We start from the raw sequence: 25,275 nt of genomic DNA on the forward strand, positions 1-25,275 counted from the left end.
ATATCTTGTTGAGATATATGAAGGATATAGAAGGCTCTCCTTCATGGAAGTAATTGCATTTGCAGTGTATTTTGAATAAAGTGATAGGTTTGGATATGTAGAAAGTGGGAAGGGGTTTGCAGAATTAGTAACAATAGGGAAAAGATATGGAGGCAAGAAACTGTAGAGTCCTCTTCTGTAAGATGTATTCTCATTTGGTTAGTGGGTAGAGTTTGTAAAGAGGAAAAAAGTACCATATTTTTCGCTCCATAAGATGCACCTGACCATAAGACACACCTAGGGTTTTAAGGAGGAAAATATGAAAAAAAAAAATCTGAACCAAATAGTGTGTTAAAATATTTAATAAGCCTGGCCTGCGGTGGCGCAGTGGATAAAGCGTCGACCTGGAAATGCTGAGGTCGCCGGTTCGAAACCCTGGGCTTGCCTGGTCAAGGCACATACGGGAGTTGATGCTTCCAGCTCCTCCTCCCGTCTCTGTCTCTCTCTCCCTCTCTCTCTCCTCTCTAAAATGAATAAATAAAATAAAAATTAAAAAAAAAAATTTAATAAAATACTGTATTTTTCGCTCCATAACATGCACAGGCATTTTCCCCTCTACTTTTGGGGGAAAAGAAGTGCATCTTATGGAGCAAAAGATACAGTAGTTGGTATGGGTGGTGAGGAATAGAAGGTTAGAAAAGGGTCATATTGAGCCCTGGCCGGTTGGCTCAGCGGTAGAGCGTCGGCCTAGCGTGCAGAGGACCCGGGTTCGATTTCCGGCCAGGGCACACAGGAGAAGCGTCCATTTGCTTCTCCACCCCTCCGCCGCGCTTTCCTCTCTGTCTCTCTCTTCCCCTCCCACAGCCAAGGCTCCATTGGAGCAAGGATGGCCCGGGTGCTGGGGATGGCTCTGTGGCCTCTGCCTCAGGCGCTAGAGTGGCTCTGGTCGCAACATGGCGACGCCCAGGATGGGCAGAGCATCGCCCCCTGGTGGGCAGAGCGTCGCCCCTGGTGGGCGTGCTGGGTGGATCCCGGTCGGGCGCATGCGGGAGTCTGTCAGACTGTCTCTCCCTGTTTCCAGTTTCAGAAAAATGAAAAAAAAAAAAAAAAAGGGTCATATTGAAGAGGGCTTTGAATTCTAAAATTTAGAGTTTGTATTTAATATTGTAGATATGCAGGAGAAACAATTCCTTTTTTTCAGTAGGTAAGTTATATGGTCAGACTATATTTGAATGAAAAGAATAAAAGAGGATGGCTACTAACTAGTAGAGTTAGAAGACCATTAAGAATTGAGCCTGACCAGGCGGTGGCACAGTGGATAGAGCGTCGGACTGGGATGCAGAGGACCCAGGTTTGAGACCCCAAGGTTGCCAGCTTGAGTGCGGGTTCATCTGGTTTGAGCAAAGCTCACCAGTTTAGACCCAAGGTCGCTGGCTTGAGCAAGGGGTTACTTGGTCTGCTGTAGCCCCACGGTCAAAGCACATATGAGAAAGCAATCAATGAACAACTAAGGTGTCACAATGAAAAACTGATGATTGATGCTTCTCATCTCTCTCTGTTCCTGTCTGTCTGTCCCTATCTATCCCTCTTTCTGACTCTCTCTCTGTCTCTGTAAAAAAAAGAAAAAGGAGACATAGGCCTGACCAGGCAGTGGCGCAGTGGATAGAGTGTTGGACTGGGATGCGGAGGACCCAGGTTTGAGACCCTGAGGTCGCCAGCTTGAGCATGGGCTCATCTGGTTTGAGCAAGGCTCACCAGCTTGGACCCAAGGTCACTGGCTCGAGCAAGGGGTTACTCGGTCTGCCCACGGTTAAGGCACATATGAGAAAGCAATCAATGAACCACTAAGGTTAAGATGTTGCAATGAAAAACTGATGACTGATGCTTCTCATCTCTCTCCGTTCCTGTCTGTCTGTCCCTGTCTATCCCTCTCTCTGACTCTCTCTTTGTCTCTGAAAAAAAAAAAAAAAAGAGACATAGGTCCTGGCTGGTTAGCTCAGTCAGTTAAGAACATTGTCCCGAAATGAGGTTGTGGTTTCGATCCCTGCTCAGGGAACACACAGGAAGCAACCAAAGAATGCATGACTGAGTGTAACAGCAAATGAATGCTGCTCTTCCTCTTCCCCTCTGTCTCTCTAAACATCAATAAAAATTAAGCACTGGCTGGATGAAACGTTCTCCCAGAGCATGGGGGTTGCCGGTTAGATTCCCCGGTCAGGACACATATAGAAGCAGCCTGATATTCCTGTCTCTCTCTCCCCCTGCCTCTCTTTAAAAAAAAAAAAAAAAGAAAAGAAAAAAAAGAAAGAAAGAAATTGAGAGGTAATAGTGACCCAGAATAGGGTTTATTCTTTAATCATTTAATATTTATTGAGTGCCCACAGTATTAATAGGTACTGCTCTAGGAAGAGGAAATGATGAACAAGACAGACATAGTCTCTTGTCCATAGCGTTTATGTTCAGGGAGGTAGAAGTGGGGGAGATATAATAAGCATATAAAAAAGAACTGAGATAACTTCAATTATAAAGTACTATATAGTAATACGTAAGGTTATGATAGAGAATATGAGAAAAGGGAATTTAAGATAGTTTTAAAAAGGAGGACCTCTATGAGGATATCACTTCTGAAAACTGAAGGATTGGAAAGATCTAGCCAGAAGAGTGTTCCAGAGAAAGGGAACAGAAAATGCAGAGACACCAATTTGGGGAAGATTTTGTAGATCCAGTGAATACAAACAAAGACCATTCTGGCTGGTTTACAGTGTGGACCACAGTGGTAGGAGATAAAGTTGAAAGTGGAAAGGAGCCAGATGCAGAGAGCCTAATGAGCCATGGTAAGGAATTGACTTTTATTTCTAAATGCAAAAAAAAAAAAAGAAAGAAAAGAAATTAATAAAGGGTTTTAACGAGGGGGTATGACAGGATCGAAAGATAGAATACACTGTACTTAGGATAGTGGCTCCAAGAAAGGAATTGAATCAAAGTAAGAGGCAGTGGGGAGCTAAGAGCAAAAGGGATTTGATAATAGAGTATGTTTAAAGTTGACAGGAAGTTGAAGATAACTGTAGTTTGAGCCTGCTGGGCTTACAATGAATGTGCCATTTATAGAAATAGGAAACACTGTCAGGAGCAGTATTTTATTGGGGAAGTGGGACAGATGTTGATTTTTAGCTGCTCCAAACTTCTAGGTAAAAATGTATCTAGAATATATCCAAGGTATAGACTTTATGCTTAGGAGAGAGTATAGGGCCAGAAGAAGATTCAGTACCGTCTTCATAGAATGAATGGAAATTTTTTTTTAATTTTTATTTATTTATTTTTTACAGAGACAGATAGTGAGTCAGAGAGAGGGATAGACAGGGACAGACAGACAGGAATGGAGAGAGATGAGAAGCATCAATCATTAGTTTTTCCATTGAGCGTTGCAACACGTTAGTTGTTCATTGATTGCTTTCTCATATGTGCCTTGACCGTGGGCCTTCAGCAGACCGAGTAACCCCTTGCTTGAGCCAGCGACCTTGGGTCCAAGCTGGTGAGCTTTGCTCAAACCAGATGAGTCTGCACTCAAGCTGGCGACCTCGGGGTCTCGAATCTGGGTCCTTCCACATCCCAGTCCAATGCTCTATCCACTGCGCCACCTCCTGGTCAGGCGAATAAATGAAATTTTAAGGAGAGTATATAGAAGGAAAAGGATAGAGGCTGAAGGCAAATTCTTTTAGGGAATGACTGTTTAACAGCAGGAAGGAAGACGAGAAAGCAGTCTAAGAGGTCGAGAGAAAATAATATCATAGAAGTCATGGGAGAATGAAATATTAAGAAGGATGTGGGCTATGGGAAGAAGGAGGAAGAGTAGAACTTTCAGTCACTGCAAAGAATTTGAGCCTTGGTTAGAGGGAGGGGTCACAGTCTCAATTTAATAAAAGTCATTAGTGACCCTCAAAGGAGAGGAATGAGAGTAAAATCAGACCAGAGAGAGTAAATGTTGAGCATGGAGTGGTTTTTCAATTCAATAACCATTTTTGTGTGTGTGTGTGTGACAGAGAGAGAGAGAGGCAGAGAGAGGGACAGATAAGGACAGACAAACAGGACGGGAGAGAGATGGGAAGCATCAATTCTTTGTTGCAGCTCCTTAGTTGTTCATTGACTGCTTTCTTATACATGCCTTGACGGGGGGCTACAGCAGAGCGAGTGACCCCTTGCTCAAGCCAGCGACCTTGGGCTCAAGCCAGCGACTATGGGGTCATGTCTGTGATCCCATACTCGAGCAAGTGACCCTGTGCTCAAGCCAGATCAGCCCCACGCTCAAGCCGTCGACCTTGGAGTTTCAAACCTGGGTCCTCTGTGTCCCAGTTTGATGCTCTATCCACTGTGCCACCACCTGATCAGGCTCAATAACCACTTTTAAAATTGGTAAATAGTATTCATTGTAGAACAGCTGGATGGTTAACAAATCTTTAGACATCAGTTCTATGCCAGGCATTGGGCCAGGTGCTAGGATACAAGGAATATCATGGTTCTTCTGTTCAAGATGATTATAGTGAGGAAGAGAGACATATAATTAAAAATAAACCATTCTACAGTTTTTTTTTCATATCTTCATTTCCTTCCTTTTCTGCTTAGAGTCCATGGTCTATTGTTAAAATTACCCTTGTGAATATAAGGTTTCCTCAACAAATTTGCTCCTCTCTCCCTCCACTGAAGTTACCTAACTATATTCCAACACTTATTAAATTCAACTCTGTTTTGTGCCTATACAATAGCTAAATTTTAAGAAAAATACACCATGCTGACTGGTCTCACATTACATTTGTGTCTAGTAATCCTAAACAGGACTTTAGTACTGGTCAGATGGATTTCTGTATTTCTGCAATTCATTTGCTCTCCCACTTTCCTAGATGACAATTTTACATTATAAAATTTTTTTTTAATTTTTATTTTATTGATTTTAGAGAGAGAGAGATGAGAAGCATCAACTTGTAGTTACTTTACTTTAGTTGTTCATTAATTGCTTCTCATTCATGTCTTGACTTGATTGGAGGGCTCCAGCTAACCCTTTGCTCAATCCCATGACTTCGGGCTCAAGCCAGCGACCTCAGGATCATGTCAGTGATCCCACACTCAAGCCAGTGATCCCGTGCTCAAGCTGACAAGCTCGCACTCAAATCAGTGACCTGGGGTTTTTAAACCAGGGACCTCAGTGTCCCGGGTTGACGCTCTATCCACTGTGCCACCACTGGTCAGGCTCACATTTGTTTTTCTTTCTCCAAATCAACAACACATCTTCCCCCTTTTAACTAAAGTTACTTCCTGTTTCACTGAGAACATAAAAGGTGTCAGAAGAGATCTAACTCCATTATGCTCCTATTGCCACTGTTATCAGCATATTTGCAACCTGAATGTGAAGACTTTGCCTTTCTCCTGTTCCAGTGGGAGAGTGTTCACTTTCTTGTCCAGGATCTACCTCTCTCCTTGTGAACTAGATCCCATCACTGATCTATTCAAGGCTATCACCCTGGGAATTATCTTGTCTTCCCCCCCCCATCAACGGTTTTTATTTTTCTACTGAGTCATTTCATTAGCATATAAATATGCTATACTATGTCCCATTTAAGAATAATAAAGATAATTTCTCTTTCCAACTATTTCCTTATTTTCCTGCTCTTATTTACAGCAATATTCTTCAAGACAGTTGTCTATAGGCATTTCTTTTTCTTCTTCTTTCACTCTCTTTAATTCATTTCAGTCAGGCTTTTATCCTTAGCATGCCACTGAAACTATTCTGTCAAGATCACTTAGTGATTTCTCCTTTGTCAAGCTTTAAGTCATTTACCCAGTTGATCATTTCCTCTGTTGAAATGCTTTTAGGCCCTGGTTGGGTGACTCAGAGGATACAGCATTGTCCTGGTGCACTGAGGTTTGGTCTCAGCATATAGGAGAAACAACCAATGAGTGCACAACTAAGTGGGACAATGAGTTGATGCTTCTGTCTTCTCTCTCTCCCTTCTCCCATCCCCTTCCTCTTTCTCTCTCTCTCAAATCAATGGAAAAGAAATTTATTTTAGGATAACACACTCTTAGTTCTCCTTTTACTTCATTAATTGCTCTCTTGTTTTCCTTTGTGGTTCTTCCTCATCTTTCTGACACTAAACTACCCCAGGGCCTCTTGGACCTGTTCTGTTGTTCAGCTATGCTTATTGCTTATCTTTAGATACCATCTATAGGATGATAGCTGTTTTATACTTCAATCCATCACTTTCTCCTGAACTTTAGATCCTTTTTACCCCACCGTTTAAAAAAATTTTTTTTGAAATAGGCAGGGAGAGAGAGACAGGAACATCGAGCTGCTACTGTATGTGCCCTGACCAGGAAATTGAACCGGTAACTTCTGTGCTCTGAGACGATGCTCCAACCAACCAAGCTGTCCACCAGGGTCTAATTTATTTATATTTATTGATTGACTTTTTTTAGAGACAGAGAGGAAGAGAGAGAGAAAGGAGGGGAAGGGAAGCATTCAGTTTGTTGTTCCACTCAGTTGTGCATTCATTCATTGGTTGCTTTCCATGTGTGCCCTGACTGGAGATTGAAACTGCAACCTTGCCATTTCAGGATGATGCTCTTAACTGACTGAGCTAACCAGCCAGGACTTTTTTTTTTCACTTTTTTAATTGATCTTATTGGAGTAGCATTGGTTAATAAAATTATATAGGTATCAGCTGTACAATTCTATAATACATTATCTGTACATTGTATTGTGTGTTCATCACTCTAAGTTCCCAAGTCAAGTTTCCTTCCATCATTTATCCTCCCTATACCTCTCCTACTAACCCTGACCCCCCTTTCCTTCTGGTAATCACCATACTGGTGTCTGTGTCTTTTTTTTTCTTTCCCTTTTTTTTGCTAGAGACAGAGAGAGAGACAGGGACAGAGAGACAGGGGGAGAGATGAGAAGCAAGTGAACCCCACTTGATCGTGATATATATATATTTTAATGTATTGTAGTATTTGATTTGCTAGTATTTTTGTTTAGGAATTTTGCATCTGTAGTCATCAGAGATGTTGATTTCTAGTTTTCTTTTTTTGTGTGTGTTGTTCTTGTCAATTCTTCATTGTAGCACCTTAGTTGTTCATCAGTTGCTTTCTCATATGTGCCTTGACTGGAGTGGCAGTGGCTACAGCAGAGCAAGTGATCCCTTGCTCAAACCAATGATCTTTGGTTCAAGCCAACAACCTTGGGCTCAAGCCAGCGACCTTTGAGCTCAAGCCAGCTACCATGGGGTCATGTCTATGATCCCACACTCAGGCCAGCGACCCTGCACTCAAGCTGGTGAGCCCATGATCAAGCTGGCGACCTCAGGGTTTCAAACCTGGGTCCTCCATGTTCCAGTCTGATGCTCTATCCACTGTGCCACTGCCTGGTCAGGCTTAAGGTTTTTCTTTCCTTAATCCCTTCACCATTTTCATTCAGCCCACAGCCTACAACCTCCCTCTCTCTGACAGCTATCAGCCTGCCTTCTATCTATGAGTCTGTCTCTGTTTTGCTTGTTAGTTTGTTTTGTTCATTAGATCCCACACATGAGTAAAATCATATGGTACTTGTCTTACTCTTGACTGTTTTATTTCACTTAGCATAATGCTCTCCAGACCCATTTATATTGTTGCAAAGGGAAGATTTCCTTCTTTTTTTATAGCCAAGTAGTATTCCATCATGTAAATGTACCACAGCTTTTTAAAAATCCACTTACCTACTGATGGAGACTTGGGCTGCTTGTAGATCTTGGCTATTATAAATAATACTACAATGAACCATCCTTGTGCTCCTAGAATGAACCCCACTTGATTGTGATATATATATATTTTAATGTATTGTAGTATTTGATTTGCTAGTATTTTGTTTAGAAATTTTGCATCTGTAGTCATCAGAGATGTTGGTTTCTAGTTTTCTTTTTTTTTGTGTGTTGTTCTTGCCAGATTTTGGTATCATAAAATGTATTGGGGAATATTGCCTTTTCTTTAAATTTTTGGAAGACTTTGAGAAGGACAGGTACCAAATCTTCTTTGAATGTAGCCATCTGGTCCTAGACTTTTATTTTTTGGGAGGTTTTTAATAGTTTCTATTTCCTTACTGCTCATCAGTCTATTTATGTTTTCTACTTCTTTGTGACTCAGGCTAGGAAGATTGTATAGTTCTAGGAACTTACCCATTTCTTCCAGAATGTTGAATTTGGCGGTATATAATCTTTCATAATATTCTAGTATGATCCTTTGTATATCTATGATATCTGTGGTAATTTCTCCTCTTTCATTTCAGATTTTGTTTATATGAGTCCTTTGTCTTTTTTCCTTAGTAACTCTAATCAGCCGTTTGTCTTTGTGTGTGTGTGTGTGTGAGTGTGTATGTGTTTTTTATGTCCGTATTTTTTTTATTCATAATCTATGAAGTTAACTTGCTGGCATAGTGAGACTGAGAGTGATCTTGCTGTAGTTAACTTAGTAACTGATGGTTACATTTAACACTCGGGTTTGTCAATTTTATTGATCTTTTCAAAGAACCAGCTCTTTGTTGTATTAATTTTTTCTGTATGTTTTTTGTTTTCTATTTCATTTAATTCTGCTCTGATTTTTATTATTTCTTTTCTTCTGCTGACTTTGGGTTGCCTTTGGTGTTCTTTTTCTAGTTCTTTAAGATGTAATATCATGTTGTTTAGTTGGGATCTCTCTTGCTTTTTTTTTTTGTATTTTTCTGAAGCTGGAAACGGGGAGGCAGTCAGACTCCCGCATACGCCTGACTGGGATCCACCTGGCATGCCCACCAGGGGGCGATGCTCTGCCCATCCGGGGCGTTGCTCTGTTGCGACCAGAGCCACTCTAGCGCCTGGGGCAGAGGCCAAGGAGCCATCCCCAGCGCTTGGGCCATCTTTTGCTCCAGTGGAGCCTTGGCTGCGGGAGGGGAAGAGAGAGACAGAGAGGAAGGAGAGGGGGGAGGGGTGGAGAAGCAGATGGGAGCCTCTCCTGTGTGCCCTGGCCGGGAATTGAACCCGGGACTTCCACACGCCAGGCCTACGCTCTACCACTGAGCCAACCAGCCAGGGCCTCTTGCTTCTTTTTTTTACAGAGGCAGAGATAGACAGGGACAGACAGACAGGAACGGAGAGAGATGAGAAGCATCAGTCATCAGTTTCTCATTGCGTGTTGCTACTTCTTAGTTGTTCATTGATTGCTCTTTCACATGTGCCCTGACCGTGGGCCTTCAGCAGACCGAGTAACCCCTGCTGGAGCCAGCAACCTTGGGTACAAGCTGGTGAGCTCTTTGCTCAAGCCAGATGAGCCCGCGCTCAAGCTGGCGACCTCGGGGTCTCGAACCTGGGTCCTTCCGCATCCCAGTCCGATGCTCTATTCACTGCGCCATCACCTGGTCAGGCATCTTGCTTCTTAATTTAAGCTTATAATGATACAAACTTCCCTCTTATTACTGTTTTCATTGCATCCCAGAAGTTTTGATATATTACATTGTCATTTTGTTTATATATCTTTAGATCTCTGTTTTATTTCTTCTTTGATCCAGTAATTTTTTAGAAGTATGTTGTTTAATTTCCATGTTTTTGTGGCTTTCTTTACTTCCTTTTTGCGATTGAATTCTAATTTAAGAGAATTATGGTCAGAGAATATGGTTGGTATGATTTCAGTCTTCTTGAATTAGTTGATGCTAGATTTGTGGCCAACCATATTGGTCTGTCCTTGAGAATGTTCCATGCACACTGGAAAAGAATGTATAATCTGATATTCTGGGATTAAATGTTCTATAAATGTCACTTATGTCTATTTGGTCTAGTGTGTTGTTTAAGGCTGATATTTCTTTATTGATTTTCTGTTTGGATGACCTGTCTAAAGATGTCAATGGTGTGTTGAGTTCTCCAACTATGACTGTGTTTTTATCTGTTCCTTGATACATCACATCAACAAAACAAAGGGCAAAAATCATATCCTGTCAATAGATACAGAAAAGGCATTTAATAAGATACAGCATCCATTTATGATTAAAACACTCAATAAAATGAGTATAGAGGAAAGTACCTCAACATACACTGCTCACAAAAATTAGGGGATGTTTTATAGCTTCATATTAATTTTGAAATATCCCCTAATTTTTGTGAGCAATATAATAAAGGCCATATATGACAAATCCTTAGACAGTATCATACTAAATGGTGAAAAGCTGAAAGCTTTTCCTCTAAAATCAGGAATAAGACAAAGATGCCCATTCTGTCCACTCTTATTCATCATAGTACTGAAGTCTTAGAGCAATCAGGCAAGAAAAAGAAATAAAAGGCATCCATATTGAGAAATAAGAGGTAAATGTACCACTTTTTGCAGATAAGATGATCCTTTATATAGAAAACCCCAACAACTCTACCTGAAAGCTATTAGAGATGATAAAAAGGTCCTGGCCAGTGGCTCAGTGGATAGAGCATTGGCCCAGCATATAGACATCCTGAGTTTGATTCCTGGTCAGGACACACAGGAGAGATGACCATATGCTTCTCTTCCCCTCCTGCAGCTGTTGGCTTGATTGGTTCGAGCATGACCCCAGGCACCGAGGATAGCTCGGTTGGTCCGAGTGTTTCAGCCGCAGGTGCTAAAAATAGCTCAGTGCTTCAGGATTGCCCTAGATGGAGTTGCTGGGTTGATTCTGGTCATGGCATATGCAGGAGTTGGCCTCACTGTCTCCCCTCCTCTCTTCTAAAAAAATTAAAGAAACAATAAACATACAGTAAAGTCTCAGTATCCAAAATCAATATACAAAAGTCTGTTGCTTTCCTATATGCCAACAGTAAAACTTCAGAAAATAAATTGAAAAAAACATTCCTTTTGCAGTTGCAAAAAACCCCCAAAACAATCTAGGAATAAACTTAACAAAGAATGTGAAGGACCTATATACTGAAAACTACTAAACATTACTAAAAAAAATTGAAAAATACACAATGAAATGGAAAAATAGTTCATGTTCATGGACTGCAAGAATCAACATAGTTAAAATGGCCATATTTCCAAAAGCAATATACAAATTTAATGCTATCCCAATTAATATCCTAATGTCATTTTTAAAGAAATAGAACGAAAAAATCACCAGATTTGTATGGAACCATAAAAGACTTGAATAGCCAAAGCAATCCTAGGAAAAATGAATAAAACTGGAGGCATTATACTACCTGAATTCAAATTATACTACTGAGCCACAATAATCAAAACTGCATGATATTGGCAAAAAAAAAACCCCAGATACACAGACCAGTGGAACAGAATTGAGAGGCCAGGCCCTGGGTCAGTAGTAGAGCGTCGGCCCAGCATGTGAATGTCCTGGATTCAATTCCCAGTCAGGGCACACAGGAGAAGAGTCCATCTGCTTTTCCACCCCTCCCCCTCTTGCTTCTTCTCTCTCTCTTTCTCTTTCTTTCTCTCTTCCCTTCCTGAAGCCATGGCTCAATTCGAGTAAGTTGGCCCCAGATGCTAAGGATGGCTCCATGGCCTCTACCTCAGGTGCTAAGAAGAGCTCAGTTGCTGAGCAATGGAGGAAGGCCCAGATGGGCAGAGCATCACCCCCTAGTGGGCTGCTGGGTGGATCCCGGTCAGGGCGCTTGCAGGAGTCTGTCTCTGCTTCATCTCCTCTCACTGAATTAAAAATAAATAATAATAATTGAGAGCTCAGAATTCAAATCACATATATATGGACAAATAATCTTTGACAGAGGAGGCAAAAATAAACAATGGAGGAAAGAAAGCCCCTTGAATAAATGGTGCTAGAAAGCCACATACAAGAGAATGGAACTTGACTGCAGTTTGTTCCCCTGCACAAAAATTAATTCAGAGTGGATCAAAGACCTAAATATAAGATCTGAAACAATAAATTACAAAGAAGAAAATGTAAGCACTAAACTTATGGGCCTGGGCCATAGAGAACATTTTATGAATTTGACCCCAAAGGCTAGGGAATTAAAGGCAAAAATAAATGAATGGGACTATATAACTAAAAAGCTTCTGCACTGCAAAAAAACATGATAACAAACAGAAAGAGCCAACCAAATGGGAGTTGATACTCACAAACAACAACTCTGACAAGGGGTTAATATCTAAAATATAAAGAACTTGCAAAGCTTAACAACAAACAAGCAAACAATTCAATTAACAAATGGGAAAAGGACCTGAACAGATACTTCTCTCATGAAGAAATACAAACAACAAATAGATATATGAGAAGATGCTCATCTTCACTAGTTATTAGAGAAATGCACATCAAAACTGCAATGAGATACCACCTCACATCTGTTAGAATGGCTGTAATCAACAAGACAGGTAATAACAAGTATTATTCACTGCTGGTGGGAATGTAAACTGGTACAGCAGCCATTATGGAAGATGGTGTGACAGTTCCTCAAAATATTAAGAATAGTCTGACCTGTGATGGCACAGTGGATAAAGCATCAACCTGGAATGCTGAAGTCGTGGGTTCGAGGCCCTAGGCTTACTCAGTCAAGGCACATACAAGAAGCAACTACGAGTTGATGCTTCCTGCTCCTTACTCCACCCCTGCTTTTCTCTGTCCTTTCTCTAAAAATCAATAAATAAAATCTTAAATAAAACATACTAGGAATAGAGCTACCATATGACCCAACAATTCCTCTACTGGGTATCTGTCCAAAAAACTTGAAAACTTTGGTAGGCAAAGACACATGCACCCCATGTTCATTGCAGCATTATTCATGGTGGCCAAGATATAGAAACAACTAAAGTGTCCCTTGATAGAGGATTGGACAAAGAAGATATGGTACATATATACAATGGAATACTACTCAGCTATAAGAAATGATGACATATTATCATTCACGACAACATGGATGGACTTTGAGAACATTATGCCAAGTGAGATAAATCAGAAAAAGCTAAGAACTTATATGATTTCACATATAGGTGGGATATAAAAGTGAGACTCATGGATGTAGACAGAAGTGAAGTGGAGAGAGAGGAATAAAGAGGGACAAATATACAGTGATGGAAGATTATTTGACTTTTAATAGGCACACAACACAATTAACAGTTCAAATGCTATAGAAATGTTTACCTGAAACCTGTGTACTCTTACTGACTGATGTCACCCCATTAAATTTAATTTCTAAATAATAAATAATTTAAAAATAAGTTGAAAAATGCTACAGCTAATTAACATGGGGTGCATATATTCTCTCGAATTAATGTTTTGCATTTCTTTGGATATATTCCCAGAAGTGGAATTGCTGGTAGATTTTTTTTTAAAGATTTTAATTATTGATTTTAGAGAGAGAAAGGCAGGGAAGAGGACTGGGAAACATCAACTCAGTGCTTCTCTTATGCGCCTTGACTGGGCAAGCCTGGGGCTTCATACCAGTGATCTCAGTGTTCTGAGTCGACCCTTTATCCATTGCGCCACCACAGGTCAGGTCATTGCTGGTAGGTTCTTCAGGTAGGCTGCTGGATCATCTGTTCTGCTTTTGGATGTTCACTAGGCATCTCAAATTTAACCTGTCTAAAAGCAAAATGTTTTCTTCCTGCTTTAACAAGCTTCTTTAAACATAGCCTTCTTCATTTCAATAAATGATAATTCCTTTCTTCTAATTGCTTAAGATAAAAACCTTGAAATCATCTTAATTTTATCTATTTCTCATAGTCCACACCATTAGCATATCCTGGCAGCTCTTTCTTCAAAATATATATGTTTAGAATAACACTATTTCTCAGTGTCTCCACTGCTACTACCCTTGTCCAAAACACCATCATCTCTTGACTAGATTCTTTTAATAGTTTCCCACCCAGCTAATCTTTTTACTTCTATCACTGTTCACTTTAAATCAGTGGTTCCCAAGCTTTTTTGGGCCACGGATGGGTTTAATGTCAGAAAATATTTTCACGGACCAGCCTTTAGGGTGGGACGGATAAATGTATCATGTGACAGAGACAAGTGTCAAGAGTGAGTCTTAGACGGATGTAACAGAGGGAATCTGGTCATTTTTAAAAAATAAAACATCGTTCAGACTTAAATATAAATAAAATGGAAATAATGTAAGTTATTTATTCTTTCTCTGCGGACTGGTACCAAATGGCCCATGGACCGGTACCGGTCCGTGGCCCGGGTGTTGGGGACAACTGCTTTAAATAGTCTCTTCTCAATCCAGCAGCTAGAGTGAGCCTTTTTATTTATTTTTTTATAATTTTTTATTTTATTTTATTTTTTTACAGAGACAGAGAGTCAGGGTGAGGGATAGACAGGGACAGACAGACAGGAACGGAGAGATGAGAAGCATCAATCATTAGTTTTTTGTTGCGACACCTTAGTTGTTCACTGACTGCTTTCTCATATGTGCCTTGACCGTGGGCCTTCAGCAGTTCAAGTTACCCCTTGCTTGAGCCAGCGACCTTGGGTCCAAGCTGGTGAGCCTTGCTCAAACCAGATGAGCCCACGCTCAAGCTGGCGACCTCGGGGTCTCGAACCTGGGTCTTCCGCATCCCAGTTCGACACTCTATCCACTGCACCACCACCTGGTCAGGCTAGCTAGAGTGAGCCTTTTTAAAACACAAGATAGATGATATCATTCTTGTCAAAACCCTTGTGTCTCCCCATGTTAGTAAAAGCCAGAGTTTTTACAATGGCTTATAGGCTGTTATATGATTTAAGCTCCTTTTGCATATTTTTTTATTGAATTTATTTGGGGTGACACTGGTTAACAAAATTATACAGGTTTCAAGTGCACAATTCTACAACACACCATCTGTACACTGTGTTGTGTGTTCACCAGCCCAAGTCAAGTCTTCTTCCATCACCATTTATGCCCTCCATACTTGCTCCCTCTCCTCATATCCTTTTACATCTCTTATTTCATTTCCTACAACTCTCCCTTTTGCTAATTCAGCCCCAACATCACCAACCTCCTTGCTGCTTTTCAAATATGTCAAGCTTGTATCTACCTAAGGTGCTTTGTACTGTGAAACTTTCGTCCCAGGTATCTGCTGTGCTAGCTCCCACACTTAGTTTAGGACTCTGAACAGAGTGGTTTTTCTTGTACAACATATATATAATAGCAATTCCTCTACTCCCAGACTCGCTCTCTTTATTCTGCTTGATTTTTTTCCCATAGGACTAATTCCTATTTGATAATTATTTATTTTTATATTCTATCTTGATAGAAAATTCTTTATCTTTTTATAAGCTTAAAGATGGAGATATATTCCTCATGTTCCTTAACTGGAAGTTCCTTGAAAGTATGGAATGTAGGTGGCTTGAGCATCACTATATCCACTTAGAGTCATATAGTTCTTGGTCCATAGCAAATGTTCAATAATTTTTTTTTTAATGAATTAGTGCCTTTTAACTTTCCTATAGGTGAGAGGTTAGTTTCCATTTATTGTGAGTATATGTGTGGGTATACCCACTTATAGGAACTACATATGACTGTGTGGTCCTTTTAAGGTACATATAGGAATAACTCTTTATTCATCTAAATACTGACCTTCAAACCATTATTTAATTTAAATCAATCCACAGATTTAAACATATTGTGTTTGACCTTTCACAGATCCCAATGCCTCATTTATCATGTGTAATAGCAAGGCATAAAGGGTAGAGGCATCTCCCCACCTTCCCTGCCCTGCCTTAAGTCTGCATGCTGCTATAAGAAAAGTTGAGTCAGAACTGTGCAGTATATTGCTAAGGTAGAGTGAATCAACCTGGTTTGGTTTTAGATTCTACCTTATAGGATGTATAAAACATTTTGATTTTAAGCATTGGTTACAAATTATCTTTTAAGGGACTAAGGATAGGACTCAGTAAAAAACTATTCAAGAATCTAATTACGGCCCTGGCTGGTTGGCTCAGTGGTAGAGCGTTGGCCTGGCGTGCAGAAGTCCCGGGTTCAATTCCCGGCCAGAGCACACAGGAGAAGCGCCCATCTGCTTCTCCACCCCTCCTCCTCTCCTTCCTCTCTGTCTCTCTCTTCCCCTCCTGCAGCGAGGCTCCATTGGAGCAAAGATGGCCCAGGCGCTGGGGATGGCTCCTTGGCCTCTGCCCTGGGCGCTAGGTTGGCTCTGGTCACGGCAGAGCGACACCCCGGAGGGGCAGAGCATCGCCCCCTGGTGGGCAGAGCGTCGCCCCCTGGTGGGCGTGCTGGGTGGATCCCGGTCGGACGCATGCGGGAGTCTGTCTGACTGTCTCTCCTCGTTTCCAGCTTCGGGAAAATACAAAAAAAAAAAAAGAATCTAATTACACTCCTCTAATATAAATGGCTCTTCCAAAGCTATACTTTGTAAAACAGTTGAATGAAAGCTGAGTAATTTACATATTGTGATGGAAATAGTCATTTCCAAGAATTATGAATAAATATAAAAGATAAAACAATGTAAGGTGCTAAATAACTTACTCAGCTTTAAGTCATTCATGGAAACTTGGCTGGATAGCTTGGTTGGTTAGAGCATCTTCCCAAAACTCAGAGGTTGCCGGTTCAATCCCTGGTCAGGGCGCTTACAGGAACAGTTTGATGTTTCTCTCTCTCTCTCTCTTTCTCTCTCTCTCTCTCCTGTCTTGCTAAAATCAATCAGTAAAAAAAAAAAAAAAAAAAGGGGGAAAAAATAATTCAAGGAGCTTAATTTTGTTTGGTCATTGACAATAAAACTTTGAGTGTTTTGGTCAGGGGTCCCCAAACTACGGCCCGCGGGCCACATGCGGCCCCCTGAGGCCATTTATCCGCCCCCGCCGCACTTCCGGAAGGGGCACCTCTTTCATTGGTGGTCAGTGAGAGGAGCACATTGACCATCTCATCAGCCAAAAGCAGGCCCATAGTTCCCATTGAAATACTGGTCAGTTTGTTGATTTAAATTTACTTGTTCTTCATTTTAAATATTGTATTTGTTCCCGTTTTGTTTTTTTACTTTAAAATAAGATATGTGCAGTGTGCATAGGGATTTGTTCATAGTTTTTTTTTATAGTCCGGCCCTCCAATGGTCTGAGGGAAAGTGAACTGGCCCCTGTGTAAAAAGTTTGGGGACCCCTGGTGTTGGTGATTGTGTGACAAATGTTTATCATTGCCCTTCATAGAGAAATGGCTTCTGCTTCCCTCCATGGACACACAACCACATAGTTTTAGGTCCTAAAGAGATTGTTTCTTTTCTTCCTTAAAATATATTGATAGAATTGAAATTAGATAATTCATTTAGAAAATAAAAGATAATATAGTATGGTATTTTTCTTAAGTGATTATTTTTGCCAAATTTGTTGATACTGAATGCTATATATAGGTATGTTGACTTTTAGTAGGTAAGATATTTGTAGACAAAAGAAATATATAGTTGTAAAAATAACATTATATTATATATACTTTTACACATAATTATGCCTTTTCACCTGTTTCAGCTTCAATAGAATAAAACTTGTTTATTATGTGACATTAAGCTTTCATATCTTCACTTGAAAGTAGTACTTCAGTAGAATGTTGGGGGAAAAACACCTACAGTTGTTGTCTTGTTGTTCACAGGAAGGGAGGCAACAATAAGTTAATAAAGATCTATCATCGAGATGGTAAATATGGCTTTTCTGATCCTCTGACTTTTAATTCTGTGGTGGAGCTCATTAACCACTATCATCATGAATCTCTTGCTCAGTACAATCCCAAACTTGATGTGAAGCTGATGTACCCAGTGTCTAAATACCAACAGGTATGATCACAGAAGTTCTTGATAGCTGTTCAATAAGTCATTACTTAACAGGATCATTTTATTTTAATTTACCAGGCTTATTAGTTAAACGCAAAAAAGAAGTCTAGTCATTTAAAATATTCTACTGAAGATTTAAGAATTTTAGAACTTATTTTATGGCAACTATTAATAGCTTGTTGCAAATATTTATTAACTTTATATAAAATACTTTTATTTATGTTTTCTATTTATACTTTATTTTTTAATTTTTAAAGTAGTAACTATTTTGTTGTTATATAAAGACTGATCTTGATGTTAACAAAAGGGTTTAGTGCTTTTGCAAGCTTGATATTAATCCAGTGGCTTAAACTTATTTAAAAATAAATAGATGTGAAAATTCATGTAAGAATTGTTGACATTCTTTATTTCTTTTGTTTACCTGCATAGGATCAGTTGGTAAAAGAAGATAACATTGATGAAGTAGGTAAAAAACTGCAGGAGTATCACTCTCAGTATCAGGAAAAGAGTAAAGAGTATGACAGGCTATATGAAGAATATACCAGAACATCCCAGGTTAGTATATTTTCATTATTTAGGCCAATAAGTATGCAACATTAAAGTTATATCTATTTTTTTTAATTAATTAATTAATTTATTCATTATTAGAGAGGAGAAACAGAGGGAGAGAGAGGAGAGAGAGACAGAGAGAGAGGAGGGGGGAGGAGCTGGAAGCATCAACTCCCATATGTGCCTTGACCAGGCAAGCCCAGGGTTTTGAACTGGCGATCTCAGCATTTCCAGGTAGATGCTTTATCCACTGCGCCACCACAGGTCAGGCCAAGTTATATCTATTTTTAATTCCTTAAACCTTTAGCTATCTTAATATCTGAAATAGCCTTTTTTTTATTTTTTAGCAAGAGAGAGACAGACAGAAAGGGAGAGAGATGAGAAGCATCAATTCTTTGTTGTGACACCTTAGTTCATTAATTGTTTTCTCATATATGTGCCTTGAGGGGGTGGAGCAGGACTCCAGCCACGCCTGTGACTCCTTGCTCAAGCCAGTGACCATAGGATCAGGTCTGTGATCCTACTCTCAGGCCAACAACCCCATGTTCAAGCTGGATGAGCCCACGCTCAAGCCAGCCACCTCAGGGTTTTGAACCTGGGCTCTCAGCATCCCAGGCCAACTATCCATTGCCCACCACCTGGTCAGGCTGAAATAGCCTTTTTGAAACTTTGATATAAATTCCTCTCCCATTCATAAATCACTTTTTTATTGGTTAAGGATATATTTTATATTAGTTAGTATTAACTGATAAAAGATTTGAATGCAAGTGACCAAAAAAAACAAACAAACAAAAATCTCAAATATAAATGTATTTTTCTTTTATGTATAGGAGGTTTTATGGCAACTCCACAGTCATTAGGGCATAGGGTTCTTCCGTTTTGACGCTTTGCTCTCTGTGGAAGTTGGTTTACTACAATATCAGCCAAAACAACTATATTCTAGTAAACAAGAAGGAAGAATAGGAACGAGAAGGAAATGTTCCCCCCCTTTTTTTACAGAGACAGAGATCGAGAGTCAGAAAGAGGGACAGACACGGACAGATAGACAGGAACAGAGAGAGATGAGAAGCATCAATCATCAGTTTTTCATAGTGACACTTTAGTTGTTGATTGTCTGCTTTCTCATATGTGCCTTGACCGTGGGGCTACAGCAGACCGAGTAACCCCTTGCTCAAGCCAGCGACCTTGGGTCCGAGTTGGTGAGCTTTTGCTCAAACCAGGTGAGCCTGTGCTCAAGCTGGCAACCTAGGGTCTCAAACCTGGGTTCTCTGCATCCCAGTCCAACACTCTATCCACTGCACCACCACCTGGTCAGGCTAGAATGTTCCCTATTTTTTTTTAATTTATTTTTTTACTATATTTCTTTTATTTTTTATTTCTTATTTATTCATTTTAGAGAGGAGGGAGGGAGAGAGAGAGAGAGAGAGAGAAAGAGGGGAGGAGCAGGAAGCATCAACTCCCATATATGCCTTGACCAGACAAGTGCAGGGTTTTGAACCTGCAACCTCAGTGTTCCCAGGTCAACGCTTTATCCACTGCGCCAGCCACCAGAGGTCAGGCATGTTCCCTATTTTTAAGGCGACTTGTGAGAAGCACACACTACTTCTGCTTTCCTCCCAGTGGCTAGACCTAGCTGCAAATAGGTCACAACTTGCTGCAGGGGAGCTGGAGAAAGTCTTCTATAACCATCAAAAAGAATGAGAGGCCTTGGCCGGTTGGCTCAGCGATAGAGCGTCAGCCTGTCGTGCGGGGGACCCAGGTTCGATTTCCGGCCAGGGCACATAGGAGAAGCACCCATTTGCTTCTCCACCCCCCTCTCCTTCCTCTCTGTCTCTCTCTTCCCCTCCCGCAGCCAAGGCTCCATTGGAGCAAAGATGGCCCGGTGCTGGGGATGGCTCCTTGGCCTCTGTCCCAGGCGCTAGAGTGGCTCTGGTCGCGGCAGAGCGACGCCCCGGAGGGGCAGAGCATTGCCCCCTGGTGGGCAGAAGAACATTGCCCCTGGTGGGCGTGCCAGGTGGATCCCGGTCAGGCGCATGCGGGAGTCTGTCTGACTGTCTCTTCCCGTTTCTAGCTCCAGAAAAATACAAAAAAAACAAAAAAACAAAAAAGAATGAGAGAGGTCTGTATTTACTCATTTTGAGTGATTTCTAAGATATATTAAGTTTAAAAAAAGCTATATAAAAATATATGTGGTATACTGTCACTTATGGTTAAACGAATATAGAGGATGATATATGTGTACATGTTAATATGTGCTCAGAATGTCTGTGATCAGAAACTGATACATCATCTCAGTTAAGTTAATTAAGGCAGTAAAAGCCCAGAATTAGAAAACTTACCTTTTACTATATATCCTTTTTTATTGTTTGATTTATTATTTTCTGTGTGTATGTATTACCTTCTTAAAATATATAAAATGAACTGAATTAGAATTCAGGAGATTTATTTTCTAATCCTGGTTATGTTAAAAATTGCTATGTCCCTTGAGAGAGTCTGTCTGTATTTTAAGTTCCCATCTGTAATATGGAGATAATGGCAACACCAGCTATATTTAAGTGTGTGTGTGTGTGTGTGTGTGTGTATGTGTGTGTGAGAGAGAGAGAGAGAGAGAGAGAGAAAGAGAAAGAGAGAGAGAATGAATCTAGTTAAAAAGATCAGTATAATTATCCAAAAACATTTATTGAATACCTGGTCTAGGCATGATACTTATGCTTGACTCCAGAAATGCAGAGGGAGAAATGAAGTCCTATACTTCAAAATTTTGAGGTACTCTGACGATATTTGTTAAACACAATGTGTATTAGTTAAAATGTCATACTTTAATCCCTTTCCTCTACATCAAGCAAAGCCATAATAGATTACTGTATTTGTGTGTAAAGATATACACACAAATAAAGGTTTTAACATGTGACACTATGTTTAACCTCTCAAAGAATATTGAGTAAAAAATGCAAAGGAATACATATAATATAAGTCTGTTTATATAATGTACAAAACCAGATGTTAACTATTTTGAATGGGAATATAAAGTAGCAAAAACATAAATAATCACAGGGAATGATCATCATAAAGGATAGTGTTATCACCAAGACAGCGGAGATGGATGGAAAGAAGCAGAGTTGTGCTCCAGAAAAGATGCGCAGGGAGTGTCTGGGGTGTTGGTAGTGGATGCTTATTTTATAATAATATGTTAAATTGTGCATTTATTTTATGCACTTATATTGTATCTCCCACTAAAAGTGATCAACATTAAAAGCGCATGGTTGTATGCAAAACCAATATGAATATTTCTATAAAGCAGAGGTGGAACAGGAATCCATAAATAATAACCATAAATGGAACTTTCAGATCTGGAAATAAACAGAAGTAACTGATAGTTGGACCTCTCTGGTTGTTTCTTATCAGTTTTCTTTGCTGATTTCTCCTTTCTGACCTTGGTAATCTTTTCTTTTCAAGTTACTCATTTACTCTCTGGTGATTTTAAACAATCTCATGGTTTTATATACCACCTATATGCCAGTAACTCCCAAACATGTATATTTTGTCTTTTTAACTTCTCTTAACTCTAGACTATATCCAACTGCCTATTAGCAGCTTCACTTGGATGTTTAGTAGGTATTAGAAATTTAACATGTCCAATATTGAACTCTGATATTTCACCTCAGGACTGGTTCTACCTTTTGCCTTTTCCATTTCAGTTGAGAGCAATCATATTCTTTTTGCTTCGGCAGAAATCCTTGAAGTCGTTCTAGTAGACTCTTTCTTTATTTCTATTAAGACTGTTATACCTTTCTATTATACCTATTCCTTCAGGAATTATTATTAATTTTCCCTTTAGAATATGCCCAGAATTTACCCCTTCTTACCACATTCATTATTAATACCTGGATCTAAGCCACTATCACTTCTTGCTTTGATTTACCACAGAAACTTCCTAGCTGGGCTTCCTCCCCTTATCCATACTCCTTTTCCCTGATTAATTCTCAACATAGCAGTTAGGTGATACTTGTAAAACATAGGTGACATCATAGCACTGCTTTAAGACCCAGCTTTGGTTCCACGTTTTACACAGACTGAAAGCCAGAGTTGTTTCAATGATGCCCACAATGATCTATGCCCCTCTTTCTCTTGGAACCCATTTCTTTCTTTAAAAAATTGAACTTATTAGGGTGACACTGATTCAAAAAATCATATGGGTTCCAACTGTACAATTCAGTAAGATATTGGAACTCATTTCTTAAACTCTTCTTTGCTGTGCTGCAGCCATACTAACCTCCTTGCTGTTCCTTGAATATACCAGATGTGTTTCCTACCTTTGTGTGTTTGCACTGGCTATTTCCTTGCCTGAAACACATCCCTCCTTTTCTAGATAGTCACCTGGCTAACCCCTTCACCTTCTTTAGATCTTTGCTCAAATATTGTCATCAAAATAAGTCCTACCTGACAACTTTATTTAAAATTGCAACTCATATTCAAACCTTACTTTCTCACTCTTCTTTTTTTTAAAAAATATTCTCTGTTGCCTTTTTTATTGTCTTTATTTTTTTTCTATTTTTTATTCTTTTATTTTTATTGAATCTAGAGAGAGCAAAGGGGGTAAGGGGGAGACAGAAGCATCGATCTGTTTCTGTATGTGCCCTGGCTAAGGACTGAACCAGCCACCTCTGCATTGCAGGACAGTGCTCCAGCCAAGCGAGCCATCCAGCCAGGGCTACTTTTCTTTTTTCCATAATACTTCTTACCTTCTAACAAACTATGTAGTTTACTATTTATAATGTCTGTATAACCCCCTAAACTATACATATTAGGAGGGCAGAAATCTTTAAGCTTGTTCACTTGTATATCCCAAACACTTCAAATAATGTCTGGATATAGTTAGTGTTGAATTATTTGTTGAATGATTTTTTTTTTTTTTCATTTTTCCAAAGCTGGAAACGGGGAGGCAGTCAGACACACTCCTGCATGCGCCCAACCGGGATCCACCCGGCATGCCCACCAGGGGGCGATGCTCTGCCCCTCTGGTGCATCGCTCTGTTGCATCCAGAGCCATTCTAGTGCCTGAGGCAGAGGCCACAGAGCCATCCTCAGCGCCCGGGCCATCTTTGCACCAATGGAGCCTCGGCTGCGGGAGGGGAAGAGAGAGACAGAGAGGCAGGAGAGGGGGAGAGGTGGAGAAGCAGATGGGCACTTCCCCTGTGTGCCCTGGCCAGGAATCGAACCCAGGACTCCTGCACGCCAGGCCGACACTCTACCTCTGAGCCAACCAGCCAGGGCCTGTTGAATGAATTTATGCAAGATAATGAGCCAAAAGATTTCCACTTTTGGCAAGGGTATGGAGTCAGACTCATGGTATGAAGGTAGAGTATAGGGGAGGGCTAACCCTCCTGTGAAGAGCCACTAGAAAAAATGGCCACAGCTGCATATAGCTTTGGCTCATACATAGCTGCATTTTTGCTTTCCATATGGCTGGAGTAAGGAGAGAAAGTGCCACATGCACACATGCTTAGTAACATTGGGGATTTCACAGCATATAATGAATTCTGAGCAGCTGATATGAGACTGGGTTCTGGACTTGGAATCCTTGTTGGAAAGTTGGGTATGGGGGTTGTAAAGCCAGTAGGCATGGCCACCATCACAGCTGCCTGGCCCATGCAGGTTTGCATTGGATTCGGGCAGTCAGTAAAGAAACAACAAAGCCAAAAGCTGATGGACCATCATCTTTAATCCTAGCTTGTACCAGGCGGGCAAGTAAAAACACACACTGGGCTCCAAAACCCACTCATTCAGTGCTTTCGAAGCTACTGACTATTTCTGAGTTTCCTAGAATCAAAGGTTTCTAGCTCACCAGACGTATTCACCTCTGTTCCCCGTCTCCTTCCTTCTCCCTGCACAAACTCTGCACAAACTGGCTTCTCACTCAGCACTCTACCACCTTGGCTGCTTCTCTTGGCCTCCTCCATTTGGCCTTTCTCTGCTCTCCTCTCTAATGCTAATCTCAGGAACCGAGAGAGAGCAAGCTCCCAGTCTGCCCCACTTTATAGTGTAGAAACCAAAACCTTTAATCCAATATACAAACAAGGAAGTCTCTAATACAAAGTCTCTTATCTGAGGCATAATGGGATTCCTCATGAGAGTGCACCACCCCACATCAAAAAGGGTGGAAAAAAAAAAGGTGGGAAAGGCTTAGTTCTAAAACCAAGCCCCAGGCTACAAGGATCCTGCCTACCCACAGCCCGCCCCCAACACACATTAATACAATCATGCCCATCCCAAGCAATCACCTGGGCGACGGGCTTCCACGTGGGCAGCGCCATCTTTAATAAAGTGAACATAATATATTTTATCTGCCCAACAGGGGGTTAGATGGAGGCAATCAGAAAGCCACTAGTAGGTCGAAGCTTGAAGAGGGTTGAGTTTCTCTATGTGAGAATTCAGAGCAGGACTAGAGATGGGGCTGAGCACAAAAGATTTGTGGAGGCTTAAAGTTTTGGAAGGTAGGGGAAGAGATGGAGGGATCCAGTGATCAGTAGTATGGGAGATGTCCTGGGACAATAAGTATTAAAGAGACATTAAGTAATTGACCTCTTCTATTTATAAGTGTTAACAGTGTTTATAAAGGCCCTGGCCAGTTGACTCAGTGGTAGAGCATCGGCTCGGCATGTGGAAGTCCTGGGTTTGATTCCCAGCCAGGGCACACAGGAGACACAGTGACCATCTGCTTCTCCACCCTTTTCCCTCTCCTTTTTCTCTGTCTCCCCACCACCACCACCACCACAGCCAAGGCTCCACTGGAGCAAAGTTGGCCCGGACGCTGAGGATGGCTCCATGGCCTCCACCTCCGGAGCTAGAATGGCTCTGGTTGCAACAGAGCAATGCCCTGGATTGGCAGAGCATCGCCGCCTGGTGGGCATGACAGGTGGATCCCGGTTGGGCGCATGCAGGAGTCTGTCTCTCTGCCTTCCTGCTTCTCACTTCAGAAAAATACAAAAAATAATAAAAGATGTTTAAAAGACAAACAGT

At 40.7% G+C, this 25,275-nt stretch overlaps 1 protein-coding gene across 1 annotated transcript in view; it reads left to right on the plus strand.

Moving 5' to 3' along the window:
- PIK3R3 (phosphoinositide-3-kinase regulatory subunit 3) overlaps window positions 1-25,275 on the plus strand; it is a 101,644-nt gene that overhangs the window by 61,231 nt on the left and 15,138 nt on the right. Inside the window, exons 5-6 of the mRNA XM_066269304.1 lie at window positions 17,529-17,709; window positions 18,136-18,261. Coding sequence (XP_066125401.1) covers window positions 17,529-17,709; window positions 18,136-18,261 — 307 coding nt within the window. The remainder of the gene's footprint in view (window positions 1-17,528; window positions 17,710-18,135; window positions 18,262-25,275) is intronic.

This window comes from Saccopteryx bilineata, chromosome 3 (assembly GCF_036850765.1).
Source record: "Saccopteryx bilineata isolate mSacBil1 chromosome 3, mSacBil1_pri_phased_curated, whole genome shotgun sequence".
Taxonomy (NCBI): Eukaryota; Metazoa; Chordata; class Mammalia; order Chiroptera; family Emballonuridae; genus Saccopteryx; species Saccopteryx bilineata.